Source organism: Netta rufina (genome assembly GCF_964035555.1).
Source record: "Netta rufina genome assembly, chromosome: 20".
Classification (NCBI taxonomy): domain Eukaryota; kingdom Metazoa; phylum Chordata; class Aves; order Anseriformes; family Anatidae; genus Netta; species Netta rufina.
Genome location: NC_140144.1, coordinates 4,448,214 through 4,467,015, shown reverse-complemented (window position 1 = coordinate 4,467,015; position 18,802 = coordinate 4,448,214). Strand labels below are relative to the sequence as shown.

Below are 18,802 nucleotides of genomic sequence, written 5' to 3'. Positions count from 1 at the left end.
TGGCCCAAAGCCGTGATGAACATGAACTCCGGTGCCTGCTGGTGCCATAAAAAAGCTGAGGAATGTAGTGTTTTTGCTACGCGAGGAGAGAAAGGCAATGCAGCAACGGGTGTGCTTCTGAGTATTAAAAATAAAATAAGAGTGAAACAATCCCCTATCCCCCCATCCCCTTTGTGGGATGCGAAATGCAGGCGGGTGGAAGCGTAGTGCTGGGTGCGAGGAGTGCAGAGGGTGAGGTGCAGCTGAGCCCCCGGCATCCCAGCACCTTCATTACCTGCTCCCAGCCCTTCCCTCCCCCCAAATGAAGGTACCAGACTTACCTTCCCAAGACAGTTCCCCACCATACAATTAACAGAACACCTCCCAGTATCAACAGGACATTTCCCCGGCTTCTTTTTTCCCCTCCAACCCCCCTCGCCTCCCCCCCTCCTAACTAGCTCAGTCCTTACTAGCAGTCAAAGCCCCGCTGCCATCAGAGGGCAGCCCTCTGGCTCCGTTGGGCCTCCCACGATTGCACCGTACTCACTTCACATCGAACAGACACGGTTCACACACGGCACGAGGGGGGCGATCTCCCGAATACAGGAAAAACGGAGAGAGAAAAGCCTGGCTCTCAGGTCTGAAAGCCCAGCTCCATCGCCGTGCAGTTTCCCAGGGCTGTTTTGCTTTATGCAGTGCTGCCATCAGAAATTGCCTCCTCAAGCAGTTGCCCAGACAACTGCTACCGAGTTCCTTGCAAAGACCACGGCGGGAAGAGGATTGCCTCCCCAGTCCTGTAAGGAAGGCGATTAGAGCAGTCAGACGGCGTTTATGGCACAAAGGGAGGCGCAGTGGCTGAAGCTGTAGTGGATGTGGCGTTAAGGAGGTGAGAGGGTTTACGGAGTGACTGCTTACTGAGCGAGGAACCGGGAGTCCAGAAGGACCCTCTCCTTCGTGCTTGTCCTTTTTTTTGTTGTACAGATTCAAAAAGAGAAAAAGCAGACCACCACATTAGCTACTTTGTTCCTAGACACAAAATACGATGGCCTCCACGCCCAAATCCCCTGGGCTATGGCACACAGGCATCCTGAACAGGTTCCTGTCAGGTTGCAGGGAGGCTGGAAGAATCACTAACGGAAGGGGCTTTACCTCCAGAGATGCTTTAAGGGGTGGAATATCTCCTCAGGTGGTAACTGTAGATCTTAATGCAATGATCCCAGCAGTCCAGCACCAGCAGCTGCCCTTTGGGGGTAATGGCAATGCCAACAGGACAGGTGAGTCCTTCGCGGATCAAGATATTGTAGCCTCCTCCTTTGGGAAAATGCAGGATTTCTTTCCGGCTGCTGTCGGCAACGATCAGGTCTCCCCTGGCATCCACGCACATCCCAGCGATGCACCTGAAGTCTTCATTCTCGGAGAAGAAGTGGCTGATCTGGCGTCCCAGCTGCCCGTCGGGGCCGACGGAGCCGATGGAGAAGCCCCCTTCCAGGTGGTGCTCGTACTGGCGGTTCTCCAGGTTCAGCCCCAGCCCCTGGGTGAAGTAGATGGTCCCCTCGGCATCGCAGGTGACAAACTTGGGGCGCACCGCGCTGCACAAGCAGCTGTACTTCACCACCCCCACCCCGCGGTCCACGGTGAAGCACCAGAGCTTCCCCCCTTCCACGTCGGTGACCACGAACTGCCCGGAGGGCAGCGCCGCGATGCCCCAGGGCTTGCTCAGCTGGCTCCTGTGGCACGCCACGCAGTGGCCGTCCATGGTGTACACCTTGACCGAGTTGTCGTAGCTGTCGGTCACGCCGATCAGGCCGTGGCAGTTCATGGTGACCGAGAGGGGAGTCAGATTGGGCAGGTCTGCCCCGAGGAAGCTGAGCACGAAGCTGTCGATCCCGCTAGGGCTCCGGCGAATCTCCTTCAGGAAGCCCTTGCGGGTGAAAACCTGGATTCGGAAGTTGCCTCGGTCCGCCACGAGCACCTCTCCTTGCTGAGTGACGTGGAGGCTGACGGGCAGATTGAACATCCCCGGCAGGCTGCCCTTGGAACCCATCCTCTTGATGAAGTGACACTGCTGGATGCTTGCGGCCGCTTCGGGCATCCTCGGCTTGGCTGGGGAGGCGTGCGGCGTGCAGCTGGCCTCCTCCTGCAGGTCAGGCTCACGGAAAGACACCGAGGAGGAGGAGGAGGATGCGGTTTCCATCAGCGATTCCTCCACGTTCACCGTCCGGGGTTTCTTCACCACCTGCCCGATCTGCAGCGGCCCCACGTGGCTCACCTTCAGGAGCTCAACCTCCTGCAGGGTCAGCTCCCTCGGGAGACTGTTCGTCAGCTCGGGCTCCTCCTCATCTGCCGCCTCCTCCAGCAGAGCTATATCTCCCTGCTTTATTTTGGCGAGGAAATAATCACAGCGAGACAGAATCTGCACCTCTGCTAAGTTCAGCAGATAAGCTTGTTCCTCCATTACCTGATTATTTACCTTCTCCACTTCAGATAAAGAGGTGGTGAAGAACTTGCGTGACCTGGCAAGCTCTTCCTGGATCTTGCGCTCTTCTTTGCTGTAATCTTGCAGAACTGCCTTGTATCTCGACTGCAGGTCTCTCGAAACACCCTCCAGAGACGCTTTCCTTTTCTGCAGATCATCCATGAGCTCCCGAAGCCTGGCAAGCCTTGTCCCAAATTCCCTCCTACGCTCCTCAGCGGCCTCTTTGATGGCGATGACGCTGTGCCCTTGGGGCACGTGCGATGCCTCCTTGCAGGGCTCACACAGAACCAAGCCACAGCTCTTGCAGAAGTGCCTGGGCAGCCTCCTCCCGCAGACCTTGCACATGAGCAGCCCCACCACCTCCCCCAGCCCCGCGGTGTCTATGATCTTCAGCACCGTCAGGTTGTCGGTCAGCTGGGCCAAGTTGGTGATGCGGGTGATTTTGCTGCAGAAGGGGCAGCGTATGCCGTTGATGCTGTTAGCCAGCAGCTTCTCCAGGCACTGCTTGCAGATGGTGTGCCCGCAGTGTAAGAGCTTGGGCCTCAGGTGCTCCTCGGTGAAGGACTCCATGCAGATGGGGCACTCCAGGACCTCGCGGAGCGCATCCGAGTTGAGATGAGGGGCAGAAGCCATGGCTTTCGAAGCCGCCTTTAGCCTGTGCCAAGCCCGGTACTCACATTTATTCCAAAGAGCTCCGATTCTGTCAAGAAAGAAAAAAGGAAACGTGATTTATGTCTTCACCAGCAGTTACACATACATGCAATTTATTTCTGATTTACCTCCCAGCCCTGGAAAATAAGAAACCCAGTTGGTTTTCTCATGTTTGGAAAGGGCAGATTAATCACAGCTAATCTCAGAGCGGGAAAATTCCAAACCTAACTTGCAGCGTCTAGCACAATGAATTATTCACTTGCAAAATGTCTAAGTAGAACTGAAAGAAGTGAAATGGCAGCAATAAGGAAGCCCAATAGATATTGATGACTGAATCATCTCCTCATGGTGCCCATCTCCCGCTGCCAAGCATGCGAGTTTACATAATTTACTCCGAAACCCGGGGAGATTAAACCAAGCGTTCAAATGTTGCGCATCAAAAGAGGAACCAGATGGTGCGATGCTTTAGGCCATTAATGTATCACCTCTGGAGACCTACATTCAGATATGACATCAGATACAAATGAAATAAATGTGGTTGCTTTAATCTGCTCCTCTAGATAGCCAAAACAAATGTTCGAGGTTTCGTGCGTCTGCCAGGAAGGAAAGCTGGGAGGGATGATTTTGTCAGCTTCCACTCGCTGAGAATCACCGCGCACGGGGAGGACGCACGGGGAGGACCTCACACCAGGGCCTCCCGTTAGCCTCTGCCACGCTGCATCCTGCTTCAGCACGCAGACAAAGCACAGCTCAGGCAGTGGTGTGCTAGCAGGGGTAAGCAGCTGAAGGGAGTTCACAGAACTCCAATCACTGGGTAATACAGACTGCAAGCGTTCGCAGGGAGTTCTCGTGCTTAGCTTAATTGTATGTAATTTCTCCTCGTGCCGTGCTCCTGTAGCACTGCCCTCGTTCTTACGTTTTGGTTCCGTTTTTCAGTGCCGTGGTTGCCATTCAGCTTCAAACCAGGTTCCTGCAGCCCCACATCCCTCTCAGCAGGGAGCAGATCCCAGCAGCTGTCTTGCTAAAGCAGCCAGCCATTCAGAGGGAACAGAGCAGGGCTCGCATCATTAAGTTATTATTCAGCAGACTGGGTTTCAATACCTTTGCTATTGCCTTGCTTAGCCTTGAAAAGAAACGGGGAGAAAACATTTCCTTTAGAGGGAGAGGAGGAGAAGGAAGTAGTTAGTCTTTAAAATGAAGAGCTGGTCGCAGAGGGATGTGAACAGACAGCTTTTTCTGAATAATGGCTGCACGCACGCAGCACTCTCGCTTCCCTGCCGTGTTTGCCTGCTTCATCCTCGGGAGCATTTCAGACAGAAAGGTTCAGTGTGTTTCAGCTCAGCGTTTGCTCAAGTGGAAGGAGACAACTGCAGTGAGGAAAAGTTCTTTATGTTCGTACAGAGGAAAAAAAAGTCATTTTAATTTATTGGGTCCGCAGTTATTTAAAGCCCGGATTTCAGGGACTGACTCGGTAGGGCAGAATCCCTGGCAAGTCCCAGGCTGGGATCTGATGCCCGGCTCCCCGGGCTGGTGGCACGCTGAATGTCACACGGGTGGCACCTGGGGAGCTGCGACAGTTGGGGTGCTGGCACCGAAGAGACTTCCCTTGTATTCGTAGCCATGTCCCAGCTGTGGAAGAAGCTTCGGCACTGCCGTGTAGATCAGAAACATTCCTCTGGGGGATGAAGAGCTGTATTTTAAAGTATTTTTTTAAATAATGGAATACAAGATCCAAGGTTCATTATTATTTTCCCTGAAAATACGCCAAAAGACTTGCATAGGGAAGGATGAGGCACAAGTGCTGACATCTGAAAACACGAGTTATGTAAGAAGCTGCCTCCCGAACAGGTGCTGGCATCAGCGTGAGATGGCGAGGGGAGTTTGTTTAGGTTTACCTCACGTCCAGTTTTTTGAACGATGACATGCACGATGTGCTTTTAACACGTAAAACCCTTGTGTCAGGATGCCGGTACCCATCTCAGTGCTGTGACATCCCCCTTTGGCTGCAACGTTACCCCACAGCCAGCTGTGCCCTGGGTCCTGGGCATGTTCCTGGTCCTGGAGCAGTTCCTGGGGCAGATTGTGGTCCTGGGGCAGCTCCTGTGCTGCAGGGCAGGGCGTTGGGGGCGGTCTGAGCAGCGGGCCGGCCTTTATGTTTGCGTTCCTCGTATTCAGCAGATTTCCTTGGGGGTCCTTCCCCGCCTCGGTGGCTCCCTGATGCCCTGCCACAGCTTCTCGTGGCCTCCACAGCCGTTATGCAGCACAGGCTGTGGGCACAGCGGGCTCCCCACGCCCTGCCCGCCCAGCCCTATACCCCACAGGCTCTGCCTTTTACCAGTTCCAGCTTTATCCCCACATTTCAGGTTTATCGCCCGGCCCCAGCTCCCTCAGGAGCCTCGTTACCGGCTCCCCGCCCTATCCCCAGGCTCCATTTCCACCCCCAGCTCCCGGTTTCCCCCCCGGTTCTGCCTCTACCCGCTCCCATCAGCCCCCCCCTTTACCCCCAGCCCCCCCCTTTACCCCCAGCCCCCCATTTTGCCCCCAGCCCCCCCCCATCGCCCCCTCCCGGCCCCGTCTCACCGCAGCCGCCCCGCAGCGCGGCCTCCCCTCAGGGCCGCCCCCCCCCCCCCTCCCGGAAGTGCCCCGTGCCCGGCCCGTTACCCGCCGGCCCCGCCCCCCCCGCGCCTACCTGCCCGCCGCTGCCGGGCCGCGCGCGCCGCTCCCCCGCCATGCCCCGCGCCGCCGCGCCGCCGTGACGTCAGGGCGCCGAGCCGCGGGGCGTGCTGGGAGTTGGAGTCCGCGGCCTGCCCCTGCCTGCTTCTGTCGAGAATAGTTAAAAACATATATATATATATATATATATATATATATATATATATATATATATTCATTTTTCCACAGTTTTATTACACTATACTCTTCATTGAGGTTCCTGCCTGTCATTAAAAGTTAAAAATCCTTTTTTTCCCCAGTTTTCCCCAGTTTTCCCACACATCATTCTGCACTGAGATTCCTGTCAATAAATATTTAGATTTTTTTAATTATTTTTTCCCCATTTTATTACACGCCATTCTGTGCTGAGACCCCTGTCAATAAAAGTTTTTTGTTTTTTTTTTTTTCCCTCATTTTGTTCCACACCACTCTGCATTGAGATTCCTGTCAGTAAAACTTTGAATAGAAACAGAATAGGAAGTTTTCATAGAAACTTCAAAATATATTTTTTTTTCATTTTTTCCTGTTTTATTACACAACATTCTGTATTGAGATTCCTGTCAATAAAACTTAATCGTCTTTTTTTTTTTTCCCATTTTTCCCCCAGTTCTCTTACACACTATTCTGCATTGAGACTCCTGTCAATTAAAACTAAAAATCTTTTTTTATTATTATTTTTTTTTCCATTTTTTCCCCTATTTCCTTACACACCCTTCTGTGCTGAGGCTCCCACCCGTGTCCCTGTACTCTGATGGTTTTCTCCATCCTTCTCCACCCCTGCTGGGCCGCAGCCCCTTTGCCTTCAGGCTGCCTTTGCCTGTGGGGCCAGGTCCCCAGCCGGGTTTCGGGTCTCACACCACAGCCCTGCGTTATCAGCCCCTCTCAGAAACTACTCTGAAGCAGCACAAAAATGCCTATTTTTAGATGCAGATGTAATCAGTTGATTGGGTGGCACACAAAAATATTGCCAATGAGTAGATCCGCAGCTGTGGCTGCTTACTGGAGCACTTGTGCAGGGCTCCTCTTGGCACTAATCCCTCCCTCACAGTAGCCCAGATGCTGGCAGTGATGGCCAACAAGCAGTGCAGCTGCGGTAGTGGGAAATCAAAGGTTTTGGGGGAATTGTGCACTTTGGGGATGGCTCCTCAGTCAGGGGAGAGCTTTGCCTGGTGTTGAAAGAGGCGGCACTGCTGGGGTTTGGGGATTGAGGATCAGAAGAGCTGAGATGGACAAGGTGCAGGAGGTGGCTGCCAAACACCGAGCTGGACCACGGGGCGCTGTGTGAGGGTGTCTGAATGGAGATGTGCTGTGGGGAGGCCTCCGTAATTCCCAGCCACACCGTGCAGGGGACAACAGCCAGGGCTCGGAAGCAAAACCTGTGGCCACCATGCTCCTTTTTACATGTTCTAACACCTCAGAGGAAAACAAAATCCATTTGCCGCGCCTTTCCTGCAGCCTGTCAGTGAGGCTCCTGACCACTGGTGCTTCCTCTGGCAGGGCTCAAGCCAGCACCAGCAGCCTCCTGGCCATGCTGTCACCTGCAGGGTGATCGGTGGGACTCTGCCCTCAGCAAAACCAGGCACAGGGTGCCCCTAGGAGCTTTATTCAAGAGCTTCATGTTCAACTTTCTGCTTCCCGCAGGGCTAACGTGTGAGGGTGGAGGCTGCCATTTATGAAGCTCTTCATAAGCATTGAAAAATTCTAGAAGATGTCACAGCTTTCTGTGAGGCCTCCTGTAAAAGCTGTCACATCTGTGCCCAGCCCCTGCACCTTTTCCTGCCATTTTCTTCAGCAGCCCCAGGGTGCTGCAGTGGAAGCGCAGGCTGTGACCGCGCTGGGGTTGGCTCTGCAACCCTTCCCGAAACACAAAGAGCTCGGAAGAGCCACCTTGGAGGCTGCTCCTGTCTCCACCTTCTTGCTGTGCAGATTTTAATGTGCTCACAGCACGTGCACTCACCCAGACTCATCCCTCTCTGCCTCTCACACATGGGAGGTAGCAAAGGATGGCAGCTCTGCCGCACATCACGGACTAATGAGTAGAGTCGTTAATCATGTAATCAGTCATTTCCCTCCTGCCTCTTCCCTCCTCCTTGTCGTCCCTCTGACCTTTCTATCAGATCGCTGTTCTCCCCATCAGATGTGCTCTGACGGCTGAAATCAGCGGCAGGATTTCAGCAACCTGATCGTGGCTCTGCCCTGGCATTTTGCAGGGTGGTGCTGGTGTGAGGAATATCGGTAACACGGGTCCCACTCCAGCTCGAATTTCATTCAGGAGTCTTCAGGCTGCTTCACTGATAGCAGAGAAATTAGTTTTACTGTGACCCAGCGGTGCAGTGCAGCAGATCAGGAAATGGCCGGGTTTGGGGCTTCCTCTGTGGGAGCACAGGTTGGGATCTGTGGCATGGAGAAGTTCCTTCTGTGAAAGATGTGAGCTCTCAGAATAACTGTTTGCCATAAGCATGGGGCTTCTCCATCCATGTGTGCAGGGAGGACAGCGCAGCCTGCACCATCCTGCAGCCATGGGGCTCAGACCTCATGCCGAAGGGCACAGTGCATCCTGCGTGGGGTTTGCTGACCCCAGCAAGGATGAGGAAACAGCAGAGAGAGCAATGCAGGCAGCAAAGGCACTTGGAGACAGAGCAGATGCAAATCTGGGCTTGTCTCACAAAGGAAAATGAGTGAGATTTATGTTCTCCTGATTTCGTGCTGTGCTTCAGGCTCCACGCGACAAACCTCAGCAGGAGGCTGCTGAGCACAAATCCCTGAGGTGAGCTGTGCCCAGGGAGGACGTGGGGCTCGCTCCCACCTCCGGGCATCACCACTGCATCCAGGTCAGATGCGGTTGTGGGAAATGCCCACAGCCCTTAGGGAAATGCAGCAGGTAAGGCTTGGTCTGCCCAATGGTCCAGAAGGGTGGCCTGACCCTGAATGAAGACCCTGCCATGCCCCATGTCGTGGTGGGCTGCACCACAGTGAGCTCAGGGATAAAGAGCCAAAGGGTGAAACTCCCTGGGAGTCTGTGGGAGATGCTCATTCAGTGATGCATTTTACAGGGAATCAAGGTGGATGTTAGGATGGAAACAGCGTGGTCTGGCAGATTTTGTGAGGGCTCCCACACCTGAAAATGAACAGTATGAGGAAATAATCCTATAATGCATCCTGGGGAAAAAGCAAGGGACTCTGTGGACTTGGTTAGAGGTGGTGACAATGAGCCAAGGCTGTTACCCAGTGTGTCAGGGCACAGGGACCCTGCACCGTGACAAGGAAGGGCAGGGAGGACACGCAGCCAACAGCCCATGGGAGCCAACAGCAGCGATCTGGGGCTTGTGGAGCTGTCCTCGGGGTCTGCAATGGCTCCGAGGCAGGGGCCAAGCACCACGATGATGCTGAGGATGTGGTGAGCAGGGCAGGGCTTTGGTATGAACCAGCACAGGCAGCGGGAACGGTGCTGGGCTCTGCAGGGCTTGCAGCAACGAGCTCACCGGTGGTACCCGCGCTGCCCACTTCTAGAGGGGTTTGTTTGTGTGCCCTAAAAACCCTCCTGGAGGTTTTTTGTTTATTTATTTATTTATTTTCTTTCCCTGAATGCCCTGGACTTGGAAAGCTGTTCTTCACGGTGTTCAGGAACATCTCCTCCGTGGTGTGTCAGCTGCAAGCAGCGGGCAGAGCAGGGGCGGCGAGCGGGGTGCCCGCAGAGGGAGGCAGCGGGGCGCGGGGGGCGCGGGGGGCGTGGGGGGGTGGGAAGGGGTCGGGAAGCCCCAAAGGGAGGAGGCTGCTCCCGGGGGCTGCCAGAGCAGCTCCCCAGGGTGTGGGGCAGCCCCGAGGGCGAGAGCCGAGGGGCTAGAAGGGCTGCGAGCCGCGTTTTGCAGCCCGAAAGCCACCAGAGGGCAGCAGGTCCTCACGGACCAAGCTGGCCACAACTGCCCCTGCAGCCCCACCAGTGGCACGGCCACACGCAGCCCACCCCGCTCGGGGGGGCTCCCACGGCCACCCTCCTGCTCGCCAGCACCGGCACAAGGGGATGCACTCGAGTCCCATGTCCCTGCCGGACAGGCTGCGGCGATGCCCAGCCCCAAAGTGCCCGTGCTGTCCCCGCAGGATGCCACGCCGAGGGATGGAGGCATTGCTCACACTTCCTTGGCCAGCTCCTGCGTGTCACAGCTGGTGCGTGAGCCCCAGACACGCAGGTATTGCTGCCTGATGGGTGGCTCGGCCCTTACGGTGTGTCCTGGGTGGCAGCAGGGGCTGGCACCGTGCTTTCCGTGCACGTGGCTGCACGCACCCCGAGTGGGTTGCCCAGCCGTCACCCCAGCCAGCAGTGATGGAGCCGGCCAGGCTCTGCACAGCCCCGTCGGCTGCTGCTCTGACCACAGCTCACTGCAAGAGAAATTCCCAGGCAAACACGCCTATTGATTTCCTTTCTCGCTCCCCTTCGATGGATTTGCAAACAAACGGGGTGTTTTTCCACCAGGTAGCAAACCGGCAGCCGTCTTGGCCATAAATCCCCACCTAAATCCCTAGCTGGTGGCCAGAATGTCCTCTGCCTTGTGTGGGAATGCAGAGCCTAAATTAGTCCCGGCTGATCAGGCTGTGGGCGTCAGCAGGGTTAACCCGGAGGTATCCCCACCTGGGCCTGTTCCTTAAATTCTCTCACAGCGTCAGCTGGAGAGCCTCCTCCTCTTCTTGTTCCAAGCTTTTCTGCTGTTGAAGAGCTACCACATCCTACCCCTGATGTGGCTGCATTCTTGTGGTAAGTGGAGTGATTCCCGGTTTAGGAATGACTCGGGATCTTTTGGAAAAGGCACGGCTTAAAAGGCTGGACCATGAGCAAAACCATCGCCTCCCGGGAGCCCTCAAGACCAAAGAGCCCTCCGGCACCAAAGTTAGGTGCTCTGTTTGGAGGTTGTTCCAGCAGGAGCGTTACCACCATTCCCTCTTGTCCTAGCATGAGGAGGTGCTGATGATGATGCTGTGAGGCTCTCCCCACGTCTCTAGTCCCCAGCAGGCACCGTGCTCACTGCAGGCCTTGCTGAGGGGTTGTTGAGTCCCGCTGGGGCATGGAGCCGGTGCCTCTGCCTGCCCCGTGCTGCTCATCCTCCTTCCTTACGCAAGGCTGGATGCTGAGCGGAAGGCTGCGATTTTATTTGTCGTGTTGTTGTTGTTTTTTTTTTTCTTTCTAAATACATATTTCAGACAAACAAACAAACTAATAACTCCCACAAGTTGCCGTGATGCGTCTAACCACATCCGCGGCGCTGTGCTTCCAAGCAGATGTTGCCAGGACTCACTGAGTCTCCAGCAGCATTATGAAAGCACGTCCAGATGCAAGGGCCGATAAGGATTCCCTCCATCCCACCCTCCCGGTGCTCTGCAGCCCCCGTGGCCGAGCCTCGCCGTGCTGCCAGGCCCTGCAGAGCTCTCCAGCAGCGCTCACCTGCAAAGCCTTTCCCTGAGAACAAGGCAGAGGCTTGGAAGGAGCGCTCGGGGAGGTTACCCACGGGGCTTGTGCAACGTGGACCTGAACAATGAAGCTAAATTGACTCGGCCCAGCTTGCAGTGAAGACAACAGGAGTGCTGTTGAGTTCACATGGCGTTGCAGCATTACATTGCAGGGTCTGGTTCTGATTCTCCAGTCCAGCAGCAGAAACTTCCTTCGGCTTCAGCAGCAGCAGGGCTGGGCCACGCGTACCTAAGTCCCAGCAGAAGCCAGTCAGCTGGCTCTCATTGCTGGTGAGCCCTCAGCAGCACCGAGGTAATAAAAGCCAGAGCAAAGCTCCAGGAGTGTGGGGGCTTCTCCAGCTCCCTGTCGGGTTTGCTTTGGGGAGTGGAGCTGTGCGTGCAGGCGGAAGAGCAAATCCCTTAAACCTCTCTCTGAGAGAGGGGAGAGGGAGGCACAGAGACCCCTCAGCTCTCCCTTGGCCCAAGGGGCAGCGGCAGGTCCAGGAATACACCCGTGTATTTGGGGATACACCTCCCAGATCTCAGTAACTCCCCCGTGTGTCGCTGCGAGTGACAAGTGGTGTGGCTGGGAAGAGGGCAGCACGCTCTCCACCAAGGAAATCAGCTTTCGAGGGGCGAGTGCAGCCCAGAGGCACCTGGGGCTGATGCTTTCATCCCAGAGCACGTCGCCCAGGGGCAGCACTTCCACACCGCCTCTCCCCGGCCCCGGAGGAGCTGGCTGGTGAGCAGGTTGCACTTCTGGCACTCTCAGATAGGTTTTAATAGAAGGAACAGGGGGATTATTTTGTTAGGACTGTACTTAAGCCCCCAAAGCTCATTCCACAAAAGCTACCAGGAGCTGCTCTCCAGTGCTGATGGCTTCCAAGTGCTCATCTGGATGAGAGCTGGCGATTTGGCAGCGAAGCCCGTCTCCCTCTGCTGAGCCACGTCCTATTTCATTTTCCTCATTTGGAGTTGTACCCAGAGCCTCTGCAGTACGAGGGAACACTGTGAATTAGTTTCCAGCACCCTGAACTGTTCACCTCAGCTGCAGTAACCCCTCCCGGCCCCGGGAACCCAATCTACAAAGCAATTCCTTTCCCCAAAGTGCTTGGAGCTTCAACCGCAATGGAGAGGATTAAATGCAGACACCCGTTACCACCTCACCTATGAAATCCGCCGTGCTGACAAGTCTGCCACCCGTCACCTGGCTCCACGGTCAATCTTCTGTGGCTGAGAAGGTGGCTGCAAAGAGAGGGGAGCTGTGCTGTGCACACAGCCTCCCCGAGGAGCCGCTGCTTTTCCACCTTGTTTTATTTGCAGCCCTCTGCTGTGCCCTGTGTGCAGCTCCATTCGGTGACTGCTGCTCCAAACGGCTGTGCCCGACCTGTGTTTCCATCAGGAGGAAGGAGGAGCCTTCATCTTCGTGCCTGTCCCTTTGGAGAGCTCTTTCAGCCACCACCTCCAGCGCCCTGCCCCTTTCCTGGCAGTGGAGGATGAAGGGGGTGGATGAAGGGGCAGGATGTCCCAGTGGGGTTAGCTGTCCTGCAGGGAGGAACTCGTGCTCAAAGGTTTATTTTACTCCTTACTCACCTCGGCTTGCTCCTTCCAAAGCAAGGTGGCAGCTGAGGAGGACCAGGGGAGGCTGCTCTTACCACGTATCCATCCCACCCTGCAGTATTTGTTGGTACGCCGAGAGCCCCCAAGGCCACAAGCACCATGCACAAATGCACCGCGTGCCCCGTGCTCTCCGAAGCAGAGGGGACGCAGGCAGAGAGGCCCAGAGCAGAAAGCCCAGAAATGCTCCTGAAATGAAGCATCCCCACCCAGCCTGGGCTGCCACCAGCTCAGGAAGGAAGGTTTGATATCTCATTGCCATCGTGAGATGAAGTGATTCGGCTTTTCTGCTGTGTGCTCACGTTCTCCCTTAGCGCGTGACTCCAAAACTTCATCCCGTGGAAGAGGTGACTGCTTGGGCTCTGGTGAACAAGCTTTGCAGCCTGAAGAGTCACTGCTGTCTTTTTTCTCCTCTTCCTCTAAGTGCCTTTCAGTGGCTGTGTTACAGCAAGAGTTGGTCTGATCCAGAGGCCAGGAGAGGCTCAAGCTTTGCCTCGTAGCCTCCCTCTCCACGAGCCACCCGGTTGAGCAGTGTCATGGCTTTCCCTTATGCAGTTGCCTGGAGCCACTCTCCCAGAAGAGAATCTTTCCAAGAGCCAGCTCTGAGGCTCTTTTTCCATGTCTGTGTATCCCAGTGCCTCCCAGATACGGAGGCACCTCCACCACAGCCTTGTTTTAATTTATCTTAGCAACTGTCCCCCTAATCCCGCTGGAGGACGGGCTGCCTGGAACTTGCTCGTCTTCCCATGACGGCTTTGATCCTGCGCACGTAAGTGTTCCCTGACAGCCTGGCAGAAGGGGAAGGGCTGTCCCTAGCCCGAAGGGCTCCGAGAGGAATGAATGAATGCTGTGTTTATTTGGATTTCTAATTGACAAGTGCCTCGCCAGATCAGCTGCATGTCACTGCAAGCCGAGGGCACGGAGACAAAACTCCTTCCTTTGCAGCAGCTTCTCAGGATGGGGAAGTTGTTGGTGAAGGCAGCATCCGTCCCCGTCTGGTGCCGTGAGCCCTGTTTGGGCACAGAACATGAAAGCTTTCTCTTCTGTAGGCCATGAAGGTTGGGTCTTCCTTCTTCAGTCAACCCAAGAGGAGGGGTCTAATTAAAGAGTTAAATCAGCCCCGTACAGCACAAAGAGGGGACTCCTGCCTTCTCGTCTCGGGTTATCTCCAGGTGCAATCCTTTCCTGGACCTCACTGAGCTTTTGGGCCAAGTCAGAAAAAAAAAAAAAGTCAGTCTTTCTGGGTTTCTCTCCTCACGGATTAGACCACCAGGAAGCTTCACCATGGGTTTCCAAGTCCTGAATGTTTCCTAAAAGCAGGGTCTCGACAGCTCGGTGTTGGAAATGCTCCCGTCTGTTCCCCTGTGGTGAGACCGTTCTGTTCTGCCACCGAGCCTCTCTGCCGTGGGACTTCATCCCATGCCAAACCTCCTTGCCTTTGCTCAGTCTCGGTGCCCTGCCTGATGCATCGCCCAAACGAAGGGCACGGGGACCGGGGAGGGCTGGTGCCGGGGTGGGGTGAGGGCACTCGGTCCCTGACGAGTCTCTTTGGAGAGGTTTCTCCTGGCAGGGCAGACATACCCAGGTGGTTTTGTTTCATTGCAAAGCGCAGAAAGCGAAGATGCAAATCGCAAATAAAAGAGGAATGAGGATACGGTCACTTCTAGAAGTGTTTGGCTGCAAATGCTCCCACTTTCGACCCGCTCCCTGGCGGTGACCTGCCAGCCCTGCTTTTCTCCTTCTCTCCTCGACCTTTCTGCTTTCCTGCTCCCACCTGGCCCACACCTCCAGCAGCTGCATTTATCCTGGCTGCAACGAAGTTTGGCTTTGGGGGAACGGACCGTGCCGAGGTTTCCTTCACCCTACTTATTTTCTCCCCTCTCTCTAAACCAGAAACAACGGAGCTCGGGAACAAGAAGGAACTGAAGTCCATGCCATTCATCACCTACCTCTCGGGCCTGCTGACTGCACAGATGCTGTCTGACGACCACCTCATCTCCGGCGTGGAGATCCGCTGCGAGGAGAAGGGGCGCTGCCCATCCACCTGCCACCTGTGCCGGCGCCCGGGCAAGGAGCAGCTCAGCCCCACGCCCGTGCTGCTAGAGATCAACCGCGTGGTGCCCCTGTACGCCCTGATCCAGGACAACGACACCAGGGAGGTGAGTGAGCGGGTGGTGGAGCACCAGGAGCTGCCTCTGTCTCCATGTGGGGGAAGCACGAGCGCAGCCGGAGGGAATAAGCAGCCCCTCGGGACGGGCCCGCAGCCACAGGAGGTCACTGTTACTCCAGGAGGGACCAGAAAAGCTGGAGGTGACCCTTCCCTGGGGCTGGGCTCCTCTCCTTCCTGTGAAAACTTCAGTGGTAATCATCTGGAGATTTATTGCCCACTTTCTCTGTTCCCTGCAACCCCCCCCCATCCCCTCTGCAGCCCCCTAACCCCAAATCCAGGAATGCCAGACCTGCTTAAAGTCACTTATTAGCACCGAGCCTGCACTTGATTAAGATGCAGGGAGAGAGCCAGCGCGCAGCAGCTGTGGGTGGGACATGGGGCTGCAGGTCTGGAAGCAATCCCAGCAACCTGGAGGTGTGACCACCAAGAATGATTCTTCCCCCTCTCCCAGATCCACGGGCAAAAGAGCTGCCAGGCTTCTCCTGGCACCCTCATGGGGACTGTCCCTCCTTGGGAACCCCTTGATCCCGCTCCTGCTCTTCCATCTGTTAATCTTCCTGGTGCCTCCAGCAGCATCCTTCCAGCAGCAGGGTGGCAGTTCCTTTTGTGGGGTGAGAGGTAGGTGAGGTGCGGGGAAGGGGCTGACAGTGACAGCGAGCAGAGACCTGGGGCACCCACACTGCCCCTGCTGACCACCAGCCCTATGCCCTGGCGGCAATGCCACCCTGCCAGAGCTGCAAAGCGCCCTCCTCCTCCTCCCTGAAGGTGCCTTCCTCCTCCTCTTCCTTGCCCTGGGGTTGCCTCCTCATCCTGGGGAGACACAGCCTGCCTTTCTCCAGCCTCCTCCTCCTCCTCCTCCTCCTCCCCGGGCTCAGCAGAGGGCTGGTCCCATCGGCTGCAGCTGGAGGACCGCCCGCATTGTGCTGTCTGCTGAGACGCTGGGGAGAACAACAACCAAACAGGCAGACAAAGCAGACCCCAAAGAAGCAAACCTCCAGGTGCTGCCTGCACGGGGCAGGGTGCTGCCGGCAGTGTGCGATGGGCAAAGCCTCCCCAGCCTCTCCCAGGGAGGTGGAGCTGGCAGTGGTCAGGATTTTTGGGGGGAGAGAGAGATCAGGAGGAGGTTATTTGCTCTGAGAAGCCATCCCTTGCGTGGTGGGACCCAGCAGGTGTGCCTGCTTCCCCTGCCAACGTGCCGTGAAGCTGCAGATTTCAATCGCTGCCTCGCTCTGTGCACCAGGGCGGGTGCTGGAGGGGGCTGTGCTGCCAGCAGGGTCTGGTGCAAGGCCCGCAGGGTGCAACTCCCTTTTCCAGCATCACTTTGGAGTCTGGGGGTGGTCCCAGGCACTGGCAGCGTGGCATTTGCCTGTGGCATAAACAAGATTTGCAGATGGCTGGGGTGAGCAGTTGGGCGCTGCAGTTCGGAGCACGGCAGGGTCCCTTTGTGCAGGGAGGGGGACGTCGGGGTGGCAGGCTGGGGACACGACCACACCAGACCAGCCACGTCCCTCCCCTCCCAGTGGAGCATCCTCAGCTAACGGCTCTCCTGCCTGCTGTCCTGCTGTTTGTTCCCCATTTCTGTGGATAATAACTGGTAGAGCAGAGGCTGACCCCATAGGAACTGCAGTCAGATCCCAATTCCCTCACAGAAGTCAAAAACAAAAAGAAGGGGGGGGACACACAACCAAAAAATTCAGATCTTTCTCTTTGCGTGTATGTACACATCGACTGTTACACGTTATTGGAAAGGTCGTTAGGAAGGAAAGGTCGTTAACAGCACGGATGCTCAGATCTATGAGGTTCTGCTGAAGTTTTCTATGATAAGCCTGGCCGCAGAGATAAGGCAAGCTGCAGGTAAAGAAATGTTGCCCGTGGTTTGCAGTAGGTGTGTCTGCTCATCCACCTCAGCAAAGGGAGTTACACACTGGTTAAAATTTACAGCTACCTCGTGCACAGGGCCGTGTTCTGGGTTTCTGATGACCTTGCCAGACTTTAAGTGCTGGGATTTAAGTTTCCAGGCTGAGTGTCTGCCTTGGGCTGATTTGTGATTTTTTTTAATTATTATTATTATTTTTTGTACGCATGCATGTTTGATTTCAGCTAAAACCGACCATTTCCAAGAGAAAGATTAGGTGACAATATATTGCCTTGCCCATGTGAACTAGGTTGGAAAGCTGCTTATTTCCACGTAGCTGGGGATGGCTGTTTTCTCCTCGCTTTGAAGCAAGGACATGAAATTTAGAAGGGCTCCAGGAGTCAGGTTCTGCCTCGTGCTGCCCAGGGAATGCTCCTCCAAAGCCATTTGTGCCATAAGCATCAGGAAACCCTCAGCTGTGGCTGATCGGGGGGAGTTTTGGTTTACGGCTGCAGTTCAAAGCCTCTGGTCAGCCCCCGGCAGTGTAAACGGTTCCCTCTGTGGCTTAACAGCATTGTTGGAGGGCTTGCACGGTCACTGATACCTGGGGACTGCGCTGGTGCTAGGGCAGGGACATCCCAGGCTGCTGCTGCCATCCCAGGACACGTGGCGATTTCAGGCTTTGTCCAAGAAAACATTCCTGAAAGGCGATCTCAGCTGCCCCAGGAACTCAAAGCTTCTGGGGAGGGAGGCAAGAAGAGGTGTGGGCCAAGGAAACGTGTTCAGAAGTCCAGGTACCTTTTGGAGAGCATCGTTGGATGGCTTTTTCGTAGCCATCACAACTGCTTGTGCCCTGTAGCAGTGCAGGCACCAGAGTGGTTAAAGCAAAGATCCCTCCACTGCCGTGTCCAGGTGAAACTGGAGGAGATTCTTCACTGTGGGATTGTGGAAGAAACCTGCACCCGTGTCCATGGCTGGGCAGACCCAACAGCAACCAGCCTCTGCCCATTTTGTGCCTTTCTGCTGAAAGAAGTGCCCAGGCACTTCAGGTCAGGGCATATAACAGGAAAGAAGAGAGACCTGGTGGCTCTGTGTGGTTTCCCTCTAGTGAAGGTCCCAAGGCCAAAGGAGAGGAAAGCTGCACGTCACCCCAGCCAGCGAGCCAGTTCTGGTGGCCTTCCTCCTCCTCGCTGCCCCACCAAGATAATCCTGCCCAGCTTCACCCCACGGGATGGGCAAAACACTTCTCTCCCGTGCAGCTGTGGGATTGACGAAGAGCCCAGCTCGCCTCGATAATCACCGAGAGGCACCGAGAGGAGACAGCGGGCTCCCCGGGACGAGCGGGGACACCCAAATCCCCATCCCTCCCACCCCGACACGGCCCTGGGACCTGGGGGAGGCAGGGGCAGGCGCCTTCAGCAGCAAGCTCTGTCTGCTTTGTGCACTGTTCTCCCTCCTCCCTTTCCCCCCAGCACAAACACACACACACAAACCCCACGGCTCGTGCGGAGCAGCTGCAGAAGCGCTTAGAGGGTGGCGGGCAGGAGAGATTTATCCTGCTCCTGCTGGGGAAATGCACTCAAGCCCCGTTGCTTGTATTTAAGGAGACAAATGGACATTGAGCTCGGATTTTAGAAGACCCCTAGGACCTTCGTTTAATTTGAAAATTGAGTAATTTCAGCGTTCGTCTGCAGCCACAAACCCCTCGCAGTGCACCCAACCCAGCCCGCGGTGTGGAGGGAGCGTGGGGCTGGCCGGGATTTGTCTCCACCGGGCTTGACAGGTGCCCAGCACGTGGCTGGGACCCCTCCAGGGCTCTCCGTGTGGCCAGGAGCTGCTTCACCACCTGTACACGCTTGCACCAGCAGTGTGCATGTGCCGGAGCAGAGGGACAGGCGGTGGT

The 18,802-nt window shown here is 55.8% G+C and overlaps 2 protein-coding genes across 3 annotated transcripts in view; one reads left to right on the top strand and one right to left on the bottom strand.

Annotated features, from left to right (window-relative positions):
* Positions 1 to 18,802, top strand: part of ASTN2 (astrotactin 2) — a gene marked incomplete at both ends in the record, with an annotated part of 316,075 nt that overhangs the window by 205,044 nt on the left and 92,229 nt on the right. Inside the window, one exon of the mRNA XM_084298804.1 lies at positions 14,768 to 15,033. Coding sequence (XP_084154930.1) covers positions 14,768 to 15,033 — 266 coding nt within the window. The remainder of the gene's footprint in view (positions 1 to 14,767; positions 15,034 to 18,802) is intronic.
* On the bottom strand, positions 444 to 5,844 carry TRIM32 (tripartite motif containing 32). 2 transcript variants are annotated; one of them, XM_084298777.1, is made up of 2 exons: positions 5,796 to 5,844; positions 444 to 3,155 (listed from the first exon to the last, which is right to left on the bottom strand). In XM_084298777.1, the coding sequence occupies exon 2, from the start codon at positions 3,086 to 3,088 to the stop codon at positions 1,142 to 1,144; it is 1,947 nt and encodes a 648-aa protein (XP_084154903.1). In that variant the 5' UTR covers positions 3,089 to 3,155; positions 5,796 to 5,844; the 3' UTR covers positions 444 to 1,141. The 2 variants fall into 2 exon arrangements, with proteins under 2 accessions (XP_084154903.1, XP_084154902.1); XM_084298776.1 differs by lacking the exon at positions 5,796 to 5,844 and adding an exon at positions 4,208 to 5,511.